The sequence below is a fragment of the Podarcis filfolensis genome (assembly GCF_964270895.1).
Source record: "Podarcis filfolensis genome assembly, chromosome: 17".
Taxonomy (NCBI): Eukaryota; Metazoa; Chordata; class Lepidosauria; order Squamata; family Lacertidae; genus Podarcis; species Podarcis filfolensis.
In genome coordinates, this window is record NC_139621.1 from 492,636 (window position 1) to 516,862 (window position 24,227).

A 24,227-nucleotide genomic window follows, 5' to 3' on the forward strand; every position below is an offset into this window, starting at 1 on the left:
GTCAGCTCATCAGAGATTCAGAGTTCAGAAACTCAATGAAGGAAGTGGAACTGGAAGCGCGGAAGGCATTTGTTCTGGTAGTGAAGAACTTTCTTGGCAACAATAAGGCCAGAAACTACGCAGAACTTGTCAACAACATGCTGACTGCTTTCAGAAACCTGGGCTGCAACATGAGCATCAAGATGCACTACCTATTTTCACATATGGACCGGTTTCCTGAGAACCTGGTTTCAATGAGTGACGAGCAGGGGGAGAGATTCCATCAGGACATGAAAGAGATGGAGACCAGGTATCAGGGTGGCTGGGATGCAGTCATGATGGCTGACTACTGTTGGGCTCTGAAGAGAGACCTCCCTGCCGCTGAGCATTCCAGGAGTTCCAAGAAACGGAAGTTCAAGCCCTGAAGTTTGAAAAATGGTGAAGCAACATGCAATTTACGTGTACTTACCTTTATCAATGCCCACCATTCAGTTTACAGTAAACCTGACCTGATGGAGAGAAATGGATGCCATTTCCTGATTCAGCAGTGCAAAAATACCCTAAATCAGTTGTAGAAATCTAGACAACATTCAAAAAGTAAAAAATTGTTGCCCAGTGTAATCCATTCATTACCACAATTCATTATTACAAAGTCTCCAAACCACACTAGCAGCCACTCAAGCACACACCCCACCAATCGCTCACTCAAAAACTCCTTCCTTCACAAACACTTTTTCATCTTCAAAACTAGGGCCACCAGATGCAGAAGATGACAGGATTCCTGAACCTTTTGAGAGTTGAGTAGAAGAGGGAATTTAAACAGGTGTGGTTTGTCATGCAAGCACTGGTGTATGCTAGGGACAGAGGAGGGCAGGGTGGCTGGAGGCCTGCATTTAATGGAGCAGGGGGTCTTGCTAGGCATCAAGGAAGGAGTTGGGGGTACTGTGGTGCTTGCAGCCACCACCATAACAACCCCAGGAACAGGCCCAGAAAGGTGATGGGAGTCATGCATTCAGAAACAGTATGGAGAGAGAGGCAAAAACAGAGGCTTTCAGAAATACTTAAATACTGAAACTGCTTTTGTGCCACTTAGTGGAAGCTTGCATTTTCATTTTCTCTTTGGGAGCCACACCTTAGAAAGTCCTGCCTTTTCAAGTCAAAGGAGCCTGACTTGGCATCCTTTGCACAAGGGTACACCTTGCTCTGCAAAAGATTCTGCATAACCATTGCTAACCTCCTCTTCAACCTGTTTATTAGCGATATGAAGCTCTTTCTGAACGAGTCTCAAGCCAACATTCATGCCCCCCGCCTAGCTGATTTTCGCTGCCCTTTGCTCCTATATGCTGACGATGCAGCGATCCTTTCCTACTCTAGAGTTGGTTTATGCAGAGCTCTAAAGATTTTTGCGGCTTATTGCAAACTTAACCATCTGACAATTAATCATGGGAAATCTAAAGTCCTGGTCTTTTCCAGGTCTCGGAAAACTTACAGCTGGAAGTTAGATGGAGTCCAATTAGAACAGGTTTTCAAATTTAAATACCTGGGAGTCTTTTTTCACTACAATCTAAGCTGGAAGCCACAGATACAGTATTTACTAAACAAAGGGAAAACAATACTTTATACTCTACTCCAATTTCTTGCGGCCGACGGAGCCTCTCACATCCCTTCTGCACTGAAGGTATATCACGCAAAAGTGGTTTCCACCCTCTGTTATGCTGCCCCGCTCTGGGCCCCAGGGTCCAATTTAACATCACTGGGGACATTGCAGAATCAGTTTCTCCGTCGCCTTCTGAAACTCCCCATGTGTGTGAGCAATGCAGCCATACGTCTGGAGTTAAGGATTGCATCATTGGAGACTGTCATCTGGAAGCGAGTCTTTGGCTATTGGCTGTCCAGCTGGCATAGGCTTCCCGACCATTACCTTTTTCAGTGCCTCTGGCGGGACGTCTTTGTCAATCCGTGGGTAGGAAAAATCCATGCCAAACTTCTGAGCATTGGAATTTCCCCAGCGGACTCCTTAAAGATGAACTTACGCTCAGCCAAAAGCCTTATTGAGCAAAGATTAGCGGACATTGAAAATCAACACAACCTCGCCAGGGGTGGGGGTGTCTGCTCCCCCAGGTATCACGGAATAACCCCACCACTTGGCCTCCCATCATACATGTCATCTCTTTCATCAGTACCACACCGACGTGCATTTATCCGTGCAAGGTTCAATGTCTTTCCATCAAACCTGCTGAACCACAGATTTTCCAATGGTTTGGTGTCTCCGCTATGCGTGTGTGACGGGGAAACTGTTGAATCTCTTTCACATATAATGTTCAACTGTCCCCTACATAGCATAGCCAGGGCTAAATTCCTGGGTCCTGCTTTACTGCGCTTGGTTGGCAGGCCTGTGGAGTCACACGCCGCACTGCTTTTGCAGGATACAGATCCTTCTGTAACTCTGCAGGTGGCGAGATTTCTGAATGCGGTTATCTCACACTCAAAAACCACCAAAAAACAACAACAACATCAAAACTAATTGGACTGTTATGTTGAGAGTGCATGTCGGAGTTCGTCTTTAGTTTTCCTTTTCTGTGATCCATCCCTTGGAGCTCTCCTGGCCCTAAGCCGCCTCTTGGCTCTGCTCAATGACCCACCCTTGCATCGTGGTGTTCACCTTCTGTTGTCGGATATATCTGTTTTTATGTCCCTGTGTTTTATGTTTGTACATATTTTATGGGCTAATAGCCGTAAATAAATAAATAAATAAATTGCTAACCTCTTTGCACTCTTCTTACCTTGCTGCAGTTTATTGATCCTTTTTACTAGCTCTTCAACTTTTGGCTCCAGAATTTCCACTACAAAAGGGAGAAGAAATCTTACCTTTAACCAGATTCTTAACTATGCTAATTACTAACAGAATAGTGATTATTTTAAAACATCCTAATTGTATGAATTCACTATAACTATTCACCTGTATATCATCATATGATTATATTGAACAGCATGACATAGCTCACAAGCCTTGATGCTGTGTTTTATGTTTCCTCATGCAGCCTCTGTTAGGACAGTTTTCTTCCTTCCCCAAAATCCCCTCCTCACAAACATTTTTTCCTCAAATCTTCCACTTTTCCCTCCCCTTGCAGCTTCAGGTCATGTCCATGCTGCCTCTAGGTGGTCATGTATCCTATCGACTAGGTATAGTCCTATTTGAAGGGCTCTCCAATCAAACTTCTAAAGAGAAAGAACTCAAAAAAGGGGGAGCAGGAGGGGTCTAGAAGTTGCCAGCCAAGAGTTGTCCCTCTAACCTGGGCAACAGACTGAGCCAGGACACATCTCATGTGGTCAGTCTTCCCCACTATGGCAAGGTGTACCGTAATTCTATATAAAGCTTAGTAATTATTTAATAAATTGCCATTTATACATATACATTAGTGTATGAAATTAGTGTCCTCTTTTGCTCTTTTTTGGCCATGTGTAAGTGCCAACCCTATGTCTGTCTATGTCTCTCTCTCTCTCTCTCTCTCTCTCTCTCTCTCTTTATGGCCTCCACACCACTCACCGTTTCTTTTAATGGATTCCCCAGGTTTGTCCACCCCAACTTCTACAGAGTAATGAAGTCACTATGTACAGTATATATATTAACCACATATTTTTATGCCCCACCAAGAAGCACAGAGGAAATGATGCAATGTGTATTTCATCTCCTGGAGGGCATGGAAACATCTGGAGGGCATGGAAACACACTACTGTATACCAGGGGTCGGCAACCTGCAGCCCATGGACCACAAGCGGCCCACAGGTCGTTTAAACAGCCCCTGAGCTCCCCCTGAACCGAGCTGCCTGCTCAGCGAGTCCCCCGCACGCTGCGCTACACCAGTGCAGCACGGAGACTCGCTTCCACAGCGCCAGAAATCGCATCTGCACAGACGCAGACGCCGGAAATTGCATCTGCACAGATGTGATCCAGCCCACAGAGCAATCTCGGCAGGAGTGAACTGCCCCAGGCAAGGTAAACCTTGCCGACTCCTGGTACAGGCAACCCTGGCAACTGTAGCTTGTTGTGGGTGCTGGGAATTGTAGCTGTAGCAAGGGGAAAACAACAGTTCCCAGGAAAGCCATGCTGTTAAAGAGGTATAAAAGTGCTTTAAATGTATGGTCTGGACATGACTAGATCAACAAATTGCAACAAATGTAAATATCAATTACTACAAAGAAAAGTCAGAAATCCATCCCTTTAAAGGTGTTTCCCAGCTTTTCTGGTACTAAGAGCGAATAAAATTAACTGTTCCAGTTCCCAGCAACCCTTTATACACTTTGCTGTTATCATCTGCATGCCCCGTTCTCTACTTGGATGCTTAGTTCCTGGTTATTTCCTTCTAACCATTTGGTGTATAGATTCAAAATACCATTCTGCATTTGTTTCACAAGTGACAGAATCTCTTCCATTTTCGTTGCAAAGTCCCAGGGATCTGGAGAGAGAACAAAAGCAAACACAGAATTGTCTAGATGTTGCCATAACTCAGCATCCACCACATAAGGTCAGTCACAAAAGAAGATGTTAAGTCAGCCACGTGAAAACCCAGGGGCCACTGAGGCCTTCTGCAGCTTCCTTTGTAAATGTAAAGGGACCCCTGACAGTTAAGTCCAGTCGTGAACGACGCTCATCTTGCTTTACTAGCCGAGGGAGCCGGCGTTTGTTTGCAGACAGTTTTTCTGGGTCATGTGGCCAGCATGACTAAGCCACTTCTGGCAAACCAGAGCAGCGCACAGAAACGCCATTTACCTTCCCGCCGGAGGGGTACCTATTTATCTACTTGCACTTGACGTGCTTTTGAACTGCTAGGTAGGCAGGAGCCGGGACCGAACAACGGGAGCTCACCCTGTCGCGGGGATTTGAACTGCTGACCTTCCGATCGGCAAGCCCTAGGCTCTGTGGTTTAGACCACATCACCACCCACATCCTTTAGCTTGCTTTTTATGGAACAGTTATTCTCTCATCCTCAATTCTACATCTGAAAAGGGAACAGCAGTGATCTTTTTTCACATGGTTATTAAGAGGAAAACAAGACTATACAACATTTTGCACATGGAAAGGGTGATAGAAATTCTAATAACAAGTTTTCAAATTTACTAGAATGCCAAGATTCTCAGCAACTGAGCTCTTCAGACAGGCTTTCTTTCATAGCTAGATAAACGAATCGTTACTGCAGATATCCACTTGTTAGGGTTTTAGTCTTGGTTTTAAAATATTTGGTTTTGTGTTTTTAAATGTTTTTAATTATTTTATGTGCAAATCACCTTGAGACAGTAGTTTAGAAGGCAATTAATTACTACATTTCATAAATAAATAATTTTGTTTTAAAAGGAGTATACATTATGGGTTAGGCAGCAATCCTGTACTCCCTCACTGAAAAGTAAGCCTCCCTAATTCAAAGAAAGCTACTTCTGCATCCATTGCACCATTAGAAGACAGGATGTATATTTCTTGGTAAGATATATATTCATAAGAGCTGGATTATCAACTCCATATCCTTCCAAGACGGTTTAGCTGCTATCTGTACAGATCTAGCTGCTGTGTCCTGCAGGTGGGAACATAGCTGACAAGTTTATGTTTAGCTCGCAGGTTACAGTGGGTGGTATTCAACAAAGGCTTACTCTGAGTAGACTCACTGAAATTAATAATCATTACTTAGTTAGGTCAATTAATTTCAATGAGTCTACTCAGAGTCAGCCTTTGCTGAAAACCACTCAGTCTATTTTCCTTGGAAACTGGCAAGGAAAGGTTGAACACTGTGCTGCTTCTCCCTTCAAAAAGCATCCCTAGCCAAAGCTGTTTTTTCTTCACAAAAAATATGCTATTCATAGTTGAAGAGATACTTTTCCTTGGGCTGTGTAAAGATAATGAGAAAGTATGTTGCTGGTCTGTATTCCACCCTGTTTTGTTCTTATTCTTCTGTATTTTTTGTTATGCTTTCTTTTTTTAAGTGTGCTGTTTGTTCTTCACATTTGAGGGGAACCTGCCCTTTATCCCTTAGCTGATGGCCTTTCTGGCCATGTTTTGCACCCATTTTTCTTGCTTTTAATACATAAAACATGTTTGGAAGACTCCACATAAAGTTTTATGGATGCAGAGCAAAATCTTAAGGATTCAGAGGGCAGTTTCCCAGAGCTCAGGAGGGAAATGATGGTTGTTTATTTCCATGTGTTAACCAGCTTCTCATTGCCCAACACTAAGCCTAAGCTTTTCCTTTCCCCCTTTTTCTTATTTAAGGAAAACTCACTGTGGAGAGAAAAATATGAAGGTTTGATAGAGCTGCTGAGCTTTGTAAGGGAAATGTGACCATTTAGCTCTGGCATACCCAACATGGTTTTCAGCGCCTGCTAAAATCAATCCTGTTTCAACAGGCCTACGTGGATACTTAGAAAGCTGAGGTAATTTTAAACTGCTTTCGTATTTCAACTCTTGTATGTTTTAAAGTAGGGTTGTAAATTTATTCTGATTATATTGGCTTATCTTTTTGTAAACCGTTTTGAGGGTTTGTTTCTTTTTTTACAATCAAGTGGTAAACAAACAAAGTGTCCCTGTGATCCTGGCAGCCTCCTCCGTCCCTCAGCTGGCTTGGTACCTGTCAAGGCCCTCTCCACATTTTAAAGTTTTTCAATGGAGGGGCTTTTGGGGTGGGGGCTGTTTTATGGAAGGGGTGGCCAGGCCAGTTATTCTTGAGCACATTTTGGTCTTGCTGCCCATCCTTCCCTCCCTCCTGTTTCTTCTCACAGGTGACTCTGAGATCTCCTTGCCTTCCCTCTCCCCTCCATGTTCAAGCTAGCAAAGTATTTGGGAGTGCTGGGTTCTCCTCCACAGCCGCCTCTCTCACCTGGATCGTTTCCCTCCATCACGGTTCCCTCGTTCCTCTTGCAGCAGCCGCTGCTTCTAGCCTGGTCTGGCGCTCCAGAACCTTGGACTTGGCCCGCCCTTTCTCAACTGCCCCTTTTGCTTCTCCCTGTTCTTCAGAAACAGCCAGCCTCAGGGGTCCCACCCCAAAGGAAAGCAAACTTTTGGGTTCACAGCAACCATGACTCTGCAACCCCAGCAAGAACCAGGCCCAAATATACACTTCTCAAGAAAAGGGCTTCAAACATGTGCATGACAAGGAGAGGAGGAACTGTGACTCTGGTCCCAGGTCTCCAGGTCTCTATTAGGCTCCTTCAATGACACCTTCCCACACAGCCCGGCTATTCTCAACCGCTCAGCTCATTCCTCAGGGGTATGAGAGCCCGCCAATGTGAAATACTGTGATCTGGCTGGCAGGATTTGAACAGGCCACCCTCCCATCCACCAGCCTTTCTGAAGTGTACAGAATCAGTGAACAGGTGGCAAAAGGAAGGAGTTGGCCACCTGCAATAGTGCTATAGACATCGTTGCCTCTTTACACAGCTGAAGAAACCACTGTGAAACAGAGATCTGAGCAGGTCAGAGTCAACTATTTAAATGGTTGTTTATTTCTGGATCTTTCCTAATAGGTTTTATTGGATTTGCTGGTTTTGTAACTGGATTTGTAATGGCTTTTAGTCAAACACAATAAATGATTCATTGAAAAAGAACTATGGAACCAACCCTAACCCCTTACTAGGTGGAACCCCCGTTGAGTTCAGTCGGACTTGCTTCTGAAGAAACATAGCTGAAATTGTGCTGTAAGTTATTCTAGTTTACCTCACTATCCCTGCTCAAAGCCAGTTTGAATTTTAAAATGTATTGCACTGCTTCCAGAAGACACAGATGTCCAGACTTTAACAGGCCTCTAGGCAGACAGAGCTCTACATCTGAAGGGCAGCCACCAAAAAAAACCCCTCATTGTGCCCAGACCTGATTTGGAGCACAGGTGATGTATCTGAACTCAAAGGGGAATGCTTCTTAAAGGCCACGGTGGAGCATTAGGCTGAAGATATGGCACAAACTGTTTATTATTTATGCCATTGTGGATAGCCACTGGCTCCTTGAACTGAGCTTGCCAAATAACAAGCTGACGGAGCAGACACTGGATCCCTAACAGCAGCCTCTTTCCCATTTTAGAATAATAACTATTATAATTTATTATTTATACCCTGCCCATCTGGCTGGGTTTTCCCAACCACTCTGGGCTGCTCCCAACAGAATATTGAAAACACGATAAAACATCAAACATTAAAAACTTCCCTAAACAGGGCTGCCTTCAGATGTCTTCTAAAAGTCAGCTGGTTGTTTATTTCCTTGACATCTGATGGGAGAGCATTCCATAGGGCGGGCGCCACCACCGAGGAGGCCCTCTGCCTGGTTCCTTGTAGCTTCACTTCTCGCAGTGAGGGAACCATCAGAAGGCCCTCAGAGATGGACTCAAAGTCCAGGGTGGATGAGGGGAGTGGAGACGCTCTTTCGGGTATAATAATAGTAGTAGTAGTAGTAGTAGTAGTAGTAGTAGTAATAATAATAATAATAATAATTTTTAATTTATATCCCACCCTCCCCAGCCAAGGCCAGGCTCAGGGCAGCTAACAAGCAATAATAAAAACAAGTTGAATGAATACAACTTAAAAACAAGATTAAAATACAACATTAAAATATTGAAACATAAAAATATTAAAATGTAGCCTCATCACAGGAGGACAAAGGGAAAAGAAAAAAGAAAGGGGGAGGGAATCAAATTGGCTCCAAGCCAAAGGCCAGGCGGAACCACTCTGTCTTACAGGCCCTGCAGAAAGAGATCAGATCCTGCAGGGCCCTGGTCTCATGAGGCAGAGCGTTCCACCAGGCCGGAGCCAGAGTTGAAAAGGCCCTGGCTCTGGTTGATAATAATAATAAATAATAATAATAATAATAATAATAATAATAATAATAATAATTTATTATTTGTACCCCGACCATCTGGCTGGGTTTCCCCAGCCACTCTGTGCGGCTTCCAACAAAGATGAAAAATACACTAAAATGTCACATATTAAAAACTTCCCTGAACAGGGCTACCTTCAGATGTCTTCTGAATGTCAGGTAGTTGTTTATCGCTTTGACATCTGATGGGAGGTTGAAGCTAATCTAACTTCCTTAGGGCCCAGGACCACTAGGGTGTTGCTATTTATGGACCTTGAGGCTCTCCGTGGGGCATACCGGGAGAGGCGGTCCCGTAGGTACGAGGGTCCTAGGCCGTGAAGGGCTTTAAAGGTCAAAAGCAGCACCTTAAATCTGACCCTGTACTCCACTGGGAGTCAGTGAAGCTGGAAAAGCACTGGGTGAATATGCTCCCATGGCAGAGACCCCGTGAGGAGCCTCGCTGCAGCATTCTGGGCCAAACTTATTCAGGGACAGCCCTATTGAGGCCATGCTTTCCATGAAGTCCTGAGCGGTTCCTTGTAAGGTCGTGTTGGCATGGATGTTAAAATCCCCTAGGACAACCAAACTAGGTGTCTCCAGGAGAACATCCACCACAACCAAAAGCAGCTCAGGCAGGGAATCCTTGGTGCAGTGGGGAGGTCGGTACACCAAAAGGAATCCTGTACTGCCCCTATTGCCCAACTTCCAGAACATGCACTCAGAGAACTGGGTCTTCCCATTAGGACGCCTGGTGGAAGCTAATGACTGCATCCCCCCTCACCACCCACATGACCTGGGTTGCTGTGCATAAGAGAAACCTGGTGGACAAGCAGTAGCAAGAACAGGACCGTACGCCTTGTCCAACCAAGTCTCTGTTACACATGCCAGGTCAAGTCCTCCATCCATGATCATGGATGGCAGTGGTCTTATGAATCATTGACCTAGTATTGCACAGCAGCGCCTTACGGTTATGTGGGTCTCCCTTGTTGATTCCAGTATCCTTCTGGTCAAGACCAGACCCAGAGGCAGGGATAGTCTTCAAACAATGACTAAACCTGCCCAACTTTCAGAACATGCACTCAGAAAACTGGGTCTTCCCATTAGGACACCTGGCGCAAGCTAATGTCTTCCTAAAAATCACTGCATTCCCCCACCTCCTCACCCACCTGACCTGGGTTGCTGTGCATAAGAGAAACCTGGTGGACAAGCAGCGACAAGAAGCAGCCCATCTGCCTGTTCCAACCAAGTCTCTATTACACATGCCAGGTCAAGTCCTCCATCCACGATCAAGTAGTGGATGACAGCCTTCTTGTGAATCATTGACCTGGCATTGCACAAGAGCACCTTACGGTCATGTGGGTCTCCCTTGTTGATTCCAGTATCCTTCCGGTCAAGACCAGAAACCGAGGCAGGGATAGTCTTCAACAATGACTAAACCTGCCTCCATGGAAATGACATGGTCTGGTCTTAGCGTAACTCCTCCACCTACCCGTGATCACTGAGATGGGATGTCCCCTGTGGAAACTGCCCGAGCCATTCTGTTGGCTGGGGCCCACTCCCAAGCAGCCCTGACCCTCTCCCCTTCAGAACAAAATACAAACTATACAATAAACCAGTAAGACCAGGGGTCAGCAACCCCATGAGTCACAAACAGCCCATAGGGGTTGTTTAACTGGCCCACGAGCCGCCTGCTTGGCGAGTCCCATGCACTGCGCTAAACCAGTGAGGTGAGGGGACTCAATTCTGCGGCACTGGAAATCATGTCTGCGTAGACAAAGATGCTGGAAATCGCGTGCGTGCGATCCGGCCCATGGAGGGATCTCTGCTGGAGTGAACCAGCACAGGTAAGGTAAACCTTGCCGATCCGAGTAAGACAGTAGAAACTAATTTTTAAAAAACCATTTATACTAAAATAAACTAATCCCCAGCCCCAACTAAACGTTTATCCCATCCCCAACAGAGTAAAAAAACAACAAAACATTTAAAATGCCACAGATTAAAAACTATTTTAAAACATTTAAAAGCATTTTTGACATTTGCCCCAACCAGAGTTTGTTCCAGTGAGTCTGGACTCACAGCAGGGCAATGTCCCTCCGTCCTCCCAGGAGTCTCTTATGTTGAGCAGGGTGAGTCTGGTCCCTGTCCCCTAGGCCAGATGGAAAGGGCCTTGCAAGGAACAGGTCTTCCTTCCAACACTCATGGCAGCAGCGATGTCCCAGTGGGCTGAAGCTCCGAAGTCTCCACACGGTCAGGAAAGGCAACACTACATAAAGCACATTTTTAATTAGGCTAGCCTTGAAGCTCTGAAGTCATGAATGACATTCAGTAGATCTGCACCTGTCAGACCAAGTCACAGCTTCTTCAGCAAGAGGGCCTGGTGGAAAGCACCACCACATATACCTGGATATTCCAGTGATGGATCCATGATCACTCCGGGACAAAGAGTCTAAGAGACTAAAATGGGCCATATTCTATCAGAATTGCAGGTCAGGGCCCTTTCAAGTCACAACGCCTGCCAATATGATTTAGTCTTGTCTGGATTTAGTTATGATTGGCCTGTCTTTCTCTAATCCCCAAAATAAAGTTAGGTAAGTTACAAGGTAGTACAGTATTCCTTTTGTGAAGACCAAGACACAATCGGATTCTTTTCAGGATTATCCTGTTGAACCTCTGTGGAACAGGCTCTGTGACAAAGGAAAATGAGTACTAAGGACACTTCTATTACCTTTGTATTGTACATATTGAGGGAGAGAATCCTTTTTTAAAAAAAATGTACAACCCTAGTTTGACTCAGCCATTTGAATTTTATATTCAAGGCAAATCAAGGATGCAAGCTTCTTAAAGCAGACACCAAGGTGTATTAAGAGAATTTCTAAGAGCAGGAGCATCTCCACACTGCAGGAAGTCAGCCATGCAGACAGAGATTACACAGTGGTTTGACTGCATGGACCGCCATAAACTGAAGTGCATCACACATCTGAGCTACCAAGATTAGAACTGCAGCCAACAATGTAAGGCTGTTGTCCCTCAAAATATTTTAGAAGAGCTACAGTCCACACAGCTCTCTGCATATAGGCCAGAACATTCAGCCCTCCAAATGTTGCTGAACTACAATTCCCAGCAGCCCTAGTAAGCATGGCCAATGGCCAGGGAAGATGGGAGTTGTAGTACAGCAACATCTGGAGGGCCAAAGGTTCCCCACACATTGCATAGGTCTACTGATATGGCCAACGGGGCATCTGAAAGTTTCTCAGACAATCTGAAGAAATGGGAGCAAGAAACTGAATTGCTCTTATCCAATGAAGCCATATAGATGTGTTACATGGAATACAAACTTTTTTTACTAAGTCTGCTGTCTGTCTGTGCTGTCAATACTGAGCCATAGCCATCTCATAGGTTTCTTAGGTTTTTCTTGGGAGAAGAGCCATAGCTCCATTTCTAGGTTTGTGAAAAACACATGTTGGGGATCTACACTGCAGCTCAAGCTTGCCCAGTGCAGATTCACATGCTGGTAATGGTTTTATACCTGATCACCCATACAAAATTACTGCAACGTTGTAAGTGAACTGAATGTTTGCATAGCAATCAGCAATCCCATGCAAAAAATACCATCCCTTGTTAGCTGTGATCTTCTCATTGACAATTTTAAATAGAAATATAGACTCCTGAAATAATAGCTATGTAAAAGCTAATAAAATTAAAATCTCATAGAGAAGTGCCTATTATAACTCTATACACAACCAACTTAAACACAATCATATTTTTGTGCTTGGCAGAATAGACAAAGGCAGATGCAGGAAAATCATAGTACATCAAGGAAAACCAGCTGAATGAACATGTGGCAGCTACATCTATGTTTTCAATGCTGAATTCTAACACTTTTTGTGATTTTCTTGTAAGTTTTTCACCTCACTTCAAAGCAATGCCAGTTGAAGTAAGCAAATATAATGTTTAGAGTTGCACCCACACAATTTCTCAAAAATTCTTTTGATAACAGGTGCTCCAAGTCAGCTGCAGTTCAGTACTAACCTGAGATAAACTCAGCATGGACAAGACTTGTAAACACTCCCTCACTTGATTGCCTGTGGCATCCAAGGATCTCTGCCAGGTGACCAGGCAGGAAAACTCTAGAAAAGCTGGTTCTTTTAGGCAACAAATCACTGAGTTATGTGCAGGCAGGCAAACTAGTAGAACAAAAAAAATGTTGCAACCCTTTTGGGACTTGCTTGAAGGGTTCCAATGAAAGCAATTAGTTCTGATTATGCATTGAAAAACACTTTGCATAGCTTAAACAGATTATCCTAACTAAGTAGGCCAGCAGATTTTTTAAAAACCCCTTTTTAGTAAAAGCGCTTTTGCAAACTGCAGATACAGGGTTCTCCTCTGTGTGAGAGAAAGGAGAACAGTACTTCTAAGTTTATGCCTAGTGAGACACATGTCTTTACAGAACTACTAGCTTCCTCAGATGCCAACTTATGCAGATTTAAATCAATGAATTAATTAATTACAACAGCCCTGCTATTTGCAAGGCTGATGCAGAGAATCCCTGGAAACCAAAGAGTGCAATTGATCCTGACCAGCTAAAACAGAAGATATTTTGCTAAACATGGTGGCAGATGGAGAAAGAAACAGATATGCCGAGATGGCGTTGATTTTAAAATGACTTGTGTTTGTTTTTAATAAGATGCTTCCAGTTCTCGGTACAACAGTTCAGTCAGAAATATAAACCCTCATTGTCATTAAGCCACATTATGCATGGGATCACTGCTGTTCTTTTACCAGGGCAAGAAAACATGCTAGCCGAAAGCAAGCTGAGCAAGAAGCATAGCATGCACCAGGAGGAATCCAATTGCAACAGATACACCCTGCAAAATAGCATAGTTTCTCCAGTCACTGCAGTATTGGCAATGAGGGTAGAATCCAGTTCAGTGCTCAGCCTACATCAAAACTGGTCACAATCAGTACACTTAACAAAAGCATCCCAGGTTAAATTAAGACTTACTACTCCCCACCACATCATGAGAAATAACAGGGTGCCAAGATGGCCCACTGGAGAACAGATGCTCCCTCATATTCCCCTTTGGACAAAAATACTTTTTTTTAAGCAATCAGGAAGGACCAGGAAACAGAACAGACCCACTGGAGGAGTAGCAAATTCATACAGGGCACGTATTTGCACAGCAGAACAGCACCTGCTCAGGAAGGGCAAAGATGCAACTGTTAATTGCAAGAAAATGAGATGTTCAGTGACAAGGATGTAAAAATAGCTATTTGTCAGTATCAAGCCTCAGGAGGCTGTTTAGACAGGTCCAATTGTTCTTTCCTATTGCCTTTTTTAAAAAACCACACACACAGAAACAGATTTATTGGGGGAAGGGCTGGTGTTATCCCTGCACAAAAAGAGTAGTAGAACTCTTATAGGAGCAGCGTGTTATTCAGCTAAAAACAAAGATTCTCCATCTCTGAACTTTTGCCAGCTCCTGTTTCAATCTAAGATGGAGTTTAATTTTTAAAAAGAAGACGGGGCAAAGGCGGGGGGGGGGGGAATTATGGACAGTGAGACAATTTTTCAAAGCCATTTAGGTTCCAACATAATACATTAAAAAGAATGTCAATAATCCATCATAATTACACAGTACAAACTGAGTCATCATATAGACATCAATTAACATACCAGGACTGTAAAATACCCTTCAACATAACTTTATCCTTTAGTGTCAGGCCAAAGGGCTGACTGAAGCTGCTTCTCTAATTCATTAGGCAATTATAGCCCAAAGAACAAGGATGACATTAGTCTAATAAAATATTTCAATTGTCCCAGGATAGAAGAATCTTTGGAACTGGGCCTCTTCACTTGCAGTCTCTCAAATCGGCATAAGCCTGATTCAAGTCAGCTACCTCTGCAGGAAGCATTCATCTATCTCTCTAGGTTACTGGTTGTCTGAAAGTAATAGGCTGTTTATAAACCTCTAGCACCGACTAGATTAGATCCTGGACAGCTATTCTCAAAAGATAGCAACTATGGACAATCAAGTAGATTATTGAAGGGCAAGTATTTTCAGAGATTACCAAGACCATATTTGTTGCAAATTTGAACCTACTCTTAGAGAAACAGAGCAAGCCAGACTCCCTACCTCCTGACTTTTGTCCAAAAGCATGGAAGTGGCCATCATGCCCTCTTAGGAGGAAAAGAAACAATGTGATAAGGAATGCAATCCCACCCCCACCCCCAGTGATAATATCCATGGTGTGAGCACCTACCCACTGATAATTCTAACCTGCTGGACTCCAGAATAGGCAGAAACTATATTTAAGCAGGATCAATATATGAAATCCCCCATATTCCAATTATATGCCACTTTCCCAGAATACAAGAGCCACAATTCCTTAGTAATCTCCAGTCTACCAGACAGTCTGTGTCCGGACTCAATCCCTTTCTGCAGGCATGGTGCCAAAGATCACAAGTAATATAAAACTTCTAAAAAGCAGGCTAAAACTATATGAATGAATCACCAAAGGGACAGCTTAGCCTGAAAATTGCAATGTTTTTCATACCCACATAGACCCTGATCACCTTGTGAAGAACAAAACCACCCAGAGAAGTTCCTTGTCTGTAAGGAGGTGCACACAGGGTACAGTTCAGTATTAAAGTCCTAGGCTTTAGAGACCTCCAAAGAAGCCATTCTCAGCACCATCAGTCCGGGACCCCTTGCTTCCTTTACTAGGATTGGGTGTGGTGGAATATTTGGGTGGGTAACGAATGAAGAGCCGGTCTTCTTCCTTCTTTATCCAGCGCAGCAGCTTAGTCAGGACATTGATGGCACCAGCTTTGGTCACCAAAGGACTGAAGCAGGTATACAGTTCAAACTTACTTGTGACCTAGAGAAGAGAGGATGGGAGAAAAACATTCAGCCCCATTCAGTAGTGAGGCTGGGAACTCTCTGCAGGTGACCATTAGACAACAGATACAGCCAACAGATACAGCCAAGCTGTAGAATGGCTGGGAAACCAAACCCTGCAGCTATGTGCAAGAGAGGAACTTACTATTCTGTAGCAGCGCCTTATAGGTAGCAAGTTCCCTAAACTACCAGATTTCACCAACCTTTGAGAACCTATGAAAGTTCCCAGCCACCTCACTCAAGAGCTGGACTCTTAATCCACTGAACAGCAGAAAGCATGTCTGTGATCCTTAAAACTTTGTGATGTTTGGTGCCGTCTCCAACACAGATTATCAACAGCTCAAAAAGCCAGTCACAAGTTTTCGGTGACTCACCTAAGCTGTTTACCCCCGCTACTCTAATTTATAGGACGCTGATAAGAAAAAGTAAACTATTTGTGAGTACAAATAGTAGGGGTAAGGAATCTCTGCCTTCCCATTATTCCTGATCATTGACCATGAGGGGTGTCAGGAGTTGAGTCCAACAATATCTGGGGGGCATCAGGAAGAAAGGATTAAAATAAGGGTTTCTTTATTTTAAATCCATGAGGGGTTGGATTTACAGGGGTGAATCAATGGTGAAGAGAAATGTTGAGCACTCCTTTCCTCCCTCCCTTCTGCCTGCCAAGTGTTGACATGAGGAAAGCATGGACTTGGGAGTCCTGTATTATCCTCATAACGGGTAGCTGCGCTCTTAGCTAGCGATCACAAAGTCTCTTAGTTGAAAAAGCAGCCGCAGTGTCATTCCTCACCCAAGCCAAGAGGGTTTCCTTTTCAGCTACATGGTAGATGAGACGCAGAGGGCGTGAGGTACTGTGGATACGACTGTGAAGGTAGTGATAGAGGTCAAAGAGTCGGTGCCGTTCATTCTCACTGCAGTAAGGCCCCTCCAGTTCTGGGCTGTAATTGGTTAAAAAAAAACATATCAGGAAATCAAAGAACTTTGAGTCCCTCTATACCACTCTTCACTATGGGTCAGGCTACTGAACTCAGGCGTAGTGAAGAATGGGAGGGATCTGTTCACCTCAACCACTGAGCAAATTCTTCAGAGATGGGAAAGGACAAAAATATAATCCCAGAAAAAGCCTCTAAGAAATGTCTGACAATCAGAAAACGTTTAGGCTCCAATATGTTTTCCAGGCTCCAGACAAGTGGAAGCTATAGGAAAAGTGTCAGAACACCAGCATGTTTTCAGCTTCCAACGTATGGCTGCTCAGTCATTGTGTTGTCTGCACCTGATGCCATACACAGGAGTTAACTTTAGGCACTGCACAGCAAGATGTCACTTTTTAATCAATTCCATGTCTTTCTGAATTGGATCCTGTGCATAGCAGCACCCGAGATACGCATATGGACAAGCATACACCCTAGCCATCTGTCAGCCTACAATGTACTAAAGTGGTCAGTGGAATACGCCCCTCATATCCTAGCACGTCTTTAGGGGAAGGAAGCTGCAAAATGGGCACATGTCAAAACAAGTTACAGTGGTACCTCGGGCTATGAACTTAATTCGTTCTGAAGGTCCGTTCTTAACTCAAAACCATTCTTAATCTGAGGCGCACTTTTGCTGCTGCCGCCACACGATTTCCGTTCTCATCCTGGGGCAAAGTTCTCAACCCGAGGTACTACTTCCGGGTTAGCGGAGTTTGTAACCCAAAGTGTTTGTAACCATAGGTACCACTGTACATGTAAAACCCTTTCAGATGCCAATGGGGCTGTTTCTATTTGCTTTTCCCCAAGGAAATGTGGGTGCTTCTGACCAATCAAGTATTCCTTTGGCACTCCAGATGCATTAGCATTGAATCAGTAGCACCTCCTGTCAAAATGGCTTCCAGATTTCTGTGTATCACTTACAAGACTTTGCCAGCTAGCAAGAATCTCCTGATGCCCACCCTCAGGTTCTCCCTTGCGGCCCAGTAGTTTCTACACAATGATTCTTTTTGATGCGGGGGATAAACCTCATGACTTGCTCTATTTAAAGCTGTAATTCAATAAGGCCATCTTAGCCCTTCCCACAACCTCTGGCTGGGAGTCTTGGGTGGGTGGGGGGGAGGAAGACGAGGCAGGAGCTGTACCATCTCTCTAGGTTTGCCTGCCCCCAAAGCTAAGTCTAGATGCATAAACATAGCAAATTTAACACACACACAAATCAGTTCTGGGATGGAGCTTCTTCTGGGAATAGGATTGTGCAGCAAGTTAACACTTGCAAGAAAGAGAGAGGGGAAAAGAGAGAGAGAGAGAGAAAGAGAAACTGCACTGTTCTGCTTTATCACCCAAGTATTGTTGCATTACAGCAGGCTTCCTCAAACTTGACCCTCCAGCTGTTTTTGGCCTACCATGATCCCTAGCTAGCAGGAACAGTGGTCAGGGATGATGGGAAATGTAGTCCCAAAACATCTGGAGGGCTGAGTTTGAGGAAGCCTGCAGTACAGGATCATACTACCCATTATACAACAGCAAATCCACCACAAAAGCTCACTCAAAACATTAAGTGTTTACAAACACATTTGTATTCAGATTTATGAATGTCTGAATGAGACATTAAGGGGCACACCTAAAACCATTACATGTGTGAAGTCACACAGGCACCAGGTGGGATTTTTTTTGTGAGCAGAAGAAGAGATGGCTGGGAGATCACCTGCTCTTGATGGGGTTACACTTCCTCTGAAGGAGCAGGTATGTAGCTTGGGGTACTCCTGGATCCTCTGCTGTCACTTGAGGCTCAGGTGGCCTCGGTGGCCCAGAGTGCCTTCAGCTCATGGCCCAGCTCTGGACAGGGATAGCCTAACTTCTACTGTCTATGCTCTGGTAACCTCTAGGTTGGATTACTGCAATGTATTTGACATAGGGCTGCCTCTGAAGACAGTTAAGAAGCTTCTGCTGGTGCAGAATTTAGCGGCCAGGTTGCTCACTGGGACAAGATGGTTTGAGAGTATTACACCGATCCTGGTCTGACTGCACTGGCTGCCAGTTAGTTTCCAGGCCCAATTCGAAGTTCTGGTTTTGACCTATAAAGCCTTAAGTGGCTCAGGACCGCAATACCTCAAGGATCACCTCTTCCCATATAAAACATCCCTGACTCTGCAATCATCATCTAAGGCCTTTCTCTATGTGCCTCTTCCACGAGACATCCGGAGGCTGTAGTGGCTCATTTTTGGAATGCTCTCCCCAGAGAGGTTCACCTGGTGCCTTCATTATATATTTTTAGGTGAAGACATTTCTCTTCAACCAGGCCTGGCTGATGAATATTCCACAGCCTTTTAAATGTGTCTTTGGGAAGGGGGGGTATTGTTTTGCTGTTTTGTTTTAATTGTTTACTTGTTTTTATCCTGTATTTTATTCTGCAAACCGCCCTGAGATCTTATGATGAAGGTTGGTATATAGATCTAATAAATAATAAAATAATAAGAAGGTGAAATGTGCTACTACATTCACATGAAGTGTCAGATTGGATCATTCCCCAAACAAATAATATTGCAATAAGCAAAATCATTCACTTTCTTTAATGGTCTACAGCCAATGAATTTCAAGCCCTACACATTTGCTTCATTTGCAAATGTATTGGTTTGTTTTTGTTTTTATTATGTATTTTGTGTTTTTATATGCTTCTTTTATGTTGTGAATTGCCCTGAGATCTACAGATGAAGGGCGATATTCAAATTTAATAAATAAAATAAATAAAAATAAATCTGGCAGGAAAAGAGATAGGCAAGCAATTAGCATTACAGGACACAATAGCTTTGTCCCTTAACAAGAGGACACTCCCCCTGTTTAAAAAAAACAAAACCCAAAAAAATTTGGGTCCCAAAACCAAGAGATTTTGTCTGTCTACCCAAATTAAATCTTGAGATTTTCAGTACTCTTTTCCAGGACAGATATCATGCAACACTGCACTGAAGCAAAACTGTAGAGCATAAAAATAAGCCAAATCATATTTTCCAGAAACATGTCAATGACGGTCAAAACATTAAGAGGCAAAATGCTTCACTAACACCCCCACCACCATGAGAAACGTTGAGAATTCAGAGGGGCCAGTATCAAGTCACAAACAAATTAAGCCATCCCCTACTGCACTTCCATCTCACTGCCCTCTTCAAAGAGCTCTCATAGGGTCGAAAGCATATCTCAGACCACACATGCCTCTAATTACCTGGTGAACTGGGGAAGCTGCCGGTAGTTATCAGGTATATCCAGAGGCTTGTACATAAAGTGCCGGAGGTCTGGCACACCCACCAGCCCCACACTATAGGAAGGGCTTCTCAGGCCGCTTGAGAGTGCCTGCAGGTAGTTCTGAGTCCTCATGCCCTCCTCAATGCGTTTCTTGCAGTCCGAGACAGAATAGAAAGACTCCTTGTCTGTGGAGAGAAGAATGAGGCAGACGGTACATTCTGCATCCAAGTAGGAAATATAAGCATAAAAGTAACAATCCGGGTTGAAGCGTGGCAAGCAAATAGGCGTCCAAATCTCCCCTGTTTGGAATGCAGAGGTTGCCCCAATGAGGTTGAGCAATAGATGCAAGTCAGTGGGTTCTAAACGGCAGTCTTCAATCACTGTTTTCTCCTGCACTGTGGTGACCAGCTGACTGCGGGCCACCAGAATGGAGAAGACCAGATTGGGCGTGATGGCCTTCTGGAGCAAAGTACCCAGGGAATCCCGCAGGGAGGCTTGGAGGGGCAGGCAGCGCACAGCACCAAGCAGAAAGCAAGGGTCCGACTCCACCAGGTTCAGCAGGCGGTTGAGGATCTTCTCTGAGCCGGTCAGCAGGCGCCGGAGGTCATAGTTCTTTTTCCGCTCAAAGATGCGGGTGATGCTGGCCTCTGTGAGCATGCTGATAATCTGATAGTAGACATACAAAAGCTCCTGCCGCAACTGCTGCTCTGACTGTAAGGTGCGCGACACGGACACCAGCACCAGCGGGCCCTGCTGCACAAAAACCAGTTTGTGATCATCTGTGGTGGAAAAGAGAGAGCTAGTCAGAAGGTGCAGCAGACTGAGCTCTGCACAAATAGGACAGAACCAGATGTCAATCAACCCTAGGGGGAAAGCAAGACTGAGTAAAGTGTGCAATTCCATGGAAATGCAAAAAGCCCATATAATGCAGTATTGGGTATAAAATTAGCATCCCTAGAGCATACCTTTTTCAGATACACATTTCTTGCCCTTATGGTTGCAAAGATATACTTGAAAGCGTTCTAGACAACATCAGCTGAATCTCAGCAGCGTGGCTGAACAAGATCCCCAGCGGCCAGAGGCAGGATTTTAATGCCTTGTGTAGCTCCTTGTCTGTCTCCCAACCCCATGATGAGCAGAAGGAAAACACATGCAAATAGTCAAAGGGGTAGAATCCACTATGCCAAACAAGAAATAACTGTATTTGGGTAATTTACGTAATTTATACAGGTTGAGGAATTAAGTTTTTCCTGACAACAGAACTGACGTAGATCTATTTAAGTCCAGGATACACAGTGTTCTGACTAATTAGAACCTTATTTTTATATTGCTTTATTTTTAAAAAAATCAACTTTATATAGTCACTATTTTTTTATTCCCCATCATATTTAACTGAATGAGATTTCTTCCCCTAAGGGATCACAGAGCGAGTTTGTTGGGCAGGATAGGCTACTAAATCTAAACGTGCATATGCCATATATTATGATGGAGCATAAAAGACAGGGGTACACCATCTCCCTCCCCACTCCTCCAGCTGATGATCACTCCGAACAACTCTTTTAAAAAGGCAGCCAGGCACATAAACAGGCCCTTTCAAGTTTTTTTTTTTAAATTATTAAAGATTTTCTTGTTTTACAGAAGTATGTGTAATGTCTCTCGTATTTTTTCCATGTAACATTTTTACAAATCCATTTCATTTGTTGAGACATTAGGAGGAGGGGGAAAAAAGGGGTGGAGGGGGGGAAGATGGGTGGGGGTGGGGTCGGGTGGCAATGTTTCTATTATGCTTAATGTATGTAGGGTTTGGTGTCAGCGTTGCTTGTGCTGTTCACTTGTGTTCCTTTGGTGGTGAGAGGTTGGGGTTGGCCTAGGGTGTGGTTGTTTGTTTGTGATTGGCTGTGGTGATCTTTGTTTTCGTGTGTGAGTGGGGTGTATGTGTGTTTTGGATCAGGTTAGCCATATTGATTTGTATGCTGTTGGTAAATTATTGTCATTGTCTTGTTGGGCTGTGTATGTGATAAAGGGGAGCCATACCGGGGAAAATGCATCTTCTTCTGTTTGTCCCCGTGTCAGTTTCAGTTTATTGGTTAATTTTTCTAGTAGGGCAGGCCCTTTCAAGTTGTAGCCCTAGATGTTCCACTAGGTCCTGTGTTATAGTGCAAAGCTATACATGCCTTCTACTCATAAGGAAGTCCCACTGCGGGCTTACTTCAGTGCTGAGTGAGCTTACGGTAGCAACCTTTGATGCAAATACATGAAACGTTGCATGCCAGAGCAGGACACATTATGCACTTAAAAAAAAAAGGAGTATTACTACTACTGATCATAATAAAAATATGCACTAAGAAGAGATAAATTCAGCTGCCTGGACTAGCTATGCATATTAAGTACCTTTGGATTGTTTCCCCTATTTTGCAGAATTCATTCTGCAATTTTTACTATTTTGCTTCTGCTAGGCATGGAGCAAAACAGAGAAGCAAGGTCCAGTCTCTGACCCCTGGGCTCCCCAGACATCATCAGACACTGCCTACATGTTTCCAAGCATCTCTACAACCACAAAGGTGAGAAAAAGAATGAAAGGAAATTCTTAGGAAGCTGGATTTTGAAACCAGAACATTTGTGCTTCTCTGTGCTTGCATGAAATCACAACTACATAGCTATGCAGTCCACATGACAGCTTTCTTCATATAAAAGAAAATTACCATGATAAAACCCCCAACTCCCTCTATTGCCCAATAACTGAAATTCTTTTACACAGCCTTTACTGTTAACTATCAGTGGAAACAAGAGACTCCAAGATCGTTAGGCATCAGTCATGGTTCTGAGAGCCAGTCCAGTTTGAAAGAAACCAATAATTTTAAGCTGTAATTTTAAGCTGTAGCTATAAGGATATGGCTTAAATCTGGCTACAACCATGCCTAATAACTCCTATTCCAGAGCTTGAATTATGGGGGTAAAAGTAGAGGATCCTTAACAAAATCTACAAGCCCCAACTTCCAATCACGAGTGAGTCCCAAAGCCTCATAAAAACAAGTTGTTAACTGTAATTAAAACAATGCCCCACTGCCAATCTTTTGCCATACCAGAATAAATGGAACGGATGGAATTATCCCCACTCTGGATGAATGATACAAGTGCCATCATAACACCCATGGTGGAGCTGAGGGCTTCTTCGTTGCCATAGCGCGAGTAAATGGGTTTGCCAGCTTCACTTAAAACAAAGACATGTTTCCTGTGTGCCCGCCAACTGTCAGCTGTCACATCCTCATCCCGGTGTGTAGCCGGGCACAGCTGTGCCACTTCCTCCTCCCCAGGTGGCCCATCGCCCATCACCATAGGTCGGTTAAACTCGCTGGAGTCCTCCAAGGTGTTATCAGTTGAGGCTGAGTCAGACAGGTCCTTTTCACTTGATTCCTCCTGCATATCTGCTTTGGCATCTGCCTCAATTATGGGTCCATTGACTGGGACATCAGGTAGCTCCCCTTGCTCATCCAATGCAGAACAGGGCTCATCCTCACCTGGAAAAAGTCACAGCACAAGTAAAGGATTTCAGAAGTCCTAGCTTATCCTCACCTCCCTACTTGCACCAGCCTTTACCCTACTGAAAAGGCAGCTCAACTACTAAAAGTTGCAACACTTCATGACCAACTTTGCAGCAAGCTTCAGCATGTCTTTCAGCCACCCCAAAATCCCTTACTTTCCTCGGTCAGATGATGAAGTCTCCCTCATCTCCCTTTATGCCCATCACTGGTTCCTAGCAGGGCTTATTTTCAGCTGGAGCTCGCTGGAACTCTGTTCTGGCACCTCTCAGGTGGGTGCCATTAGAAAAATAGTACTGGTTCCTAGAAGAGGAACCTAGCACTTCAATGCTTTTTCTCCCCAACCAAACTTCACCACCATTTTAGCTGAGAGGGTATTGGTTCCCACACATATCTTGCTATCTGTAATCTCAGCAAAGAAAAGGGAGAGGCCTATGGTAAGCTCCTCTCTTTTTCTGTTTATGTCACGATATAACACTACAGGCTTTGCCAGCTTGATCTGGTTAGCAGCCACATCATCTAAAAGGTCCACTGTTAATGAACAAAATTCAGCCTCAGGTAGAATAACTGAACCACAACAGCAGAGACTTAAACCACTCACCTGTCTCTGCAGAGCTGAGCCCAGCCTTATGTTCAGGGAGATCCATCCCACCCTTAGAAGGCAAGCAAGCCAGGGTCTTCCCTCTACATCTCAAACAGCTCCTGAGAAGTCAAGAGGCAAATGTGAGAAGAGTTCCCCAGTGTTACAAAAACTAAAAAAACAAACAAACCAGGA

General features: G+C 44.1%; 3 protein-coding genes and 1 long non-coding RNA gene across 20 annotated transcripts in view; 2 read left to right on the forward strand and 2 right to left on the reverse strand.

The window, feature by feature from the left end:
• The window catches only part of LOC310752263 (synaptonemal complex central element protein 1-like), a 27,596-nt gene extending 19,994 nt beyond the window's left edge, over positions 1-7,602 (reverse strand). For 5 of the 13 annotated variants that reach the window (XR_014542879.1, XM_083592287.1, XM_083592292.1 and 2 more), the window contains exons 1-3: positions 6,249-6,348; positions 4,374-4,436; positions 2,763-2,822 (exon numbers count right to left, since the gene is read on the reverse strand). Coding sequence is in view for 12 of the 13 variants with exons in the window: in XM_083592287.1 (XP_083448413.1) it covers positions 2,763-2,822; positions 4,374-4,436; positions 6,249-6,333 (208 nt within the window). In the remaining variant the exon portion in view is untranslated. Of the gene's footprint in view, positions 1-2,762; positions 2,823-4,373; positions 4,437-6,248; positions 6,595-6,842 lie in introns of those variants that run through there. The other 8 variants (XM_083592295.1, XM_083592286.1, XM_083592285.1 and 5 more) reach the window with 4 other exon arrangements.
• Positions 7,327-15,077, forward strand: LOC310752288. Its single transcript, XR_014542892.1, has 3 exons — positions 7,327-7,437; positions 7,599-7,659; positions 12,583-15,077. It is a non-coding gene; the product is annotated as an uncharacterized lncRNA (long non-coding RNA).
• LOC310752237 (vacuolar fusion protein MON1 homolog B-like) overlaps positions 13,455-24,227 on the reverse strand; it is a 16,167-nt gene continuing 5,394 nt past the window's right edge. For all 4 annotated transcript variants that reach the window (XM_083592199.1, XM_083592196.1, XM_083592197.1 and 1 more), the window contains exons 2-6: positions 24,054-24,154; positions 22,997-23,431; positions 19,894-20,692; positions 16,496-16,643; positions 13,455-15,685 (exon numbers count right to left, since the gene is read on the reverse strand). In XM_083592199.1, the coding sequence (XP_083448325.1) occupies positions 15,467-15,685; positions 16,496-16,643; positions 19,894-20,692; positions 22,997-23,431; positions 24,054-24,099 (1,647 nt within the window). In that variant the 5' untranslated portion in view covers positions 24,100-24,154 and the 3' untranslated portion in view covers positions 13,455-15,466. The remainder of the gene's footprint in view (positions 15,686-16,495; positions 16,644-19,893; positions 20,693-22,996; positions 23,432-24,053; positions 24,155-24,227) is intronic.
• The window catches only part of PTPN18 (protein tyrosine phosphatase non-receptor type 18), a 72,252-nt gene continuing 69,673 nt past the window's right edge, over positions 21,649-24,227 (forward strand). For both annotated transcript variants that reach the window (XM_083592190.1, XM_083592191.1), the window contains exon 1: positions 21,649-22,474. Coding sequence is in view for 1 of the 2 variants with exons in the window: in XM_083592191.1 (XP_083448317.1) it covers positions 22,445-22,474 (30 nt within the window). In the remaining variant the exon portion in view is untranslated. The remainder of the gene's footprint in view (positions 22,475-24,227) is intronic.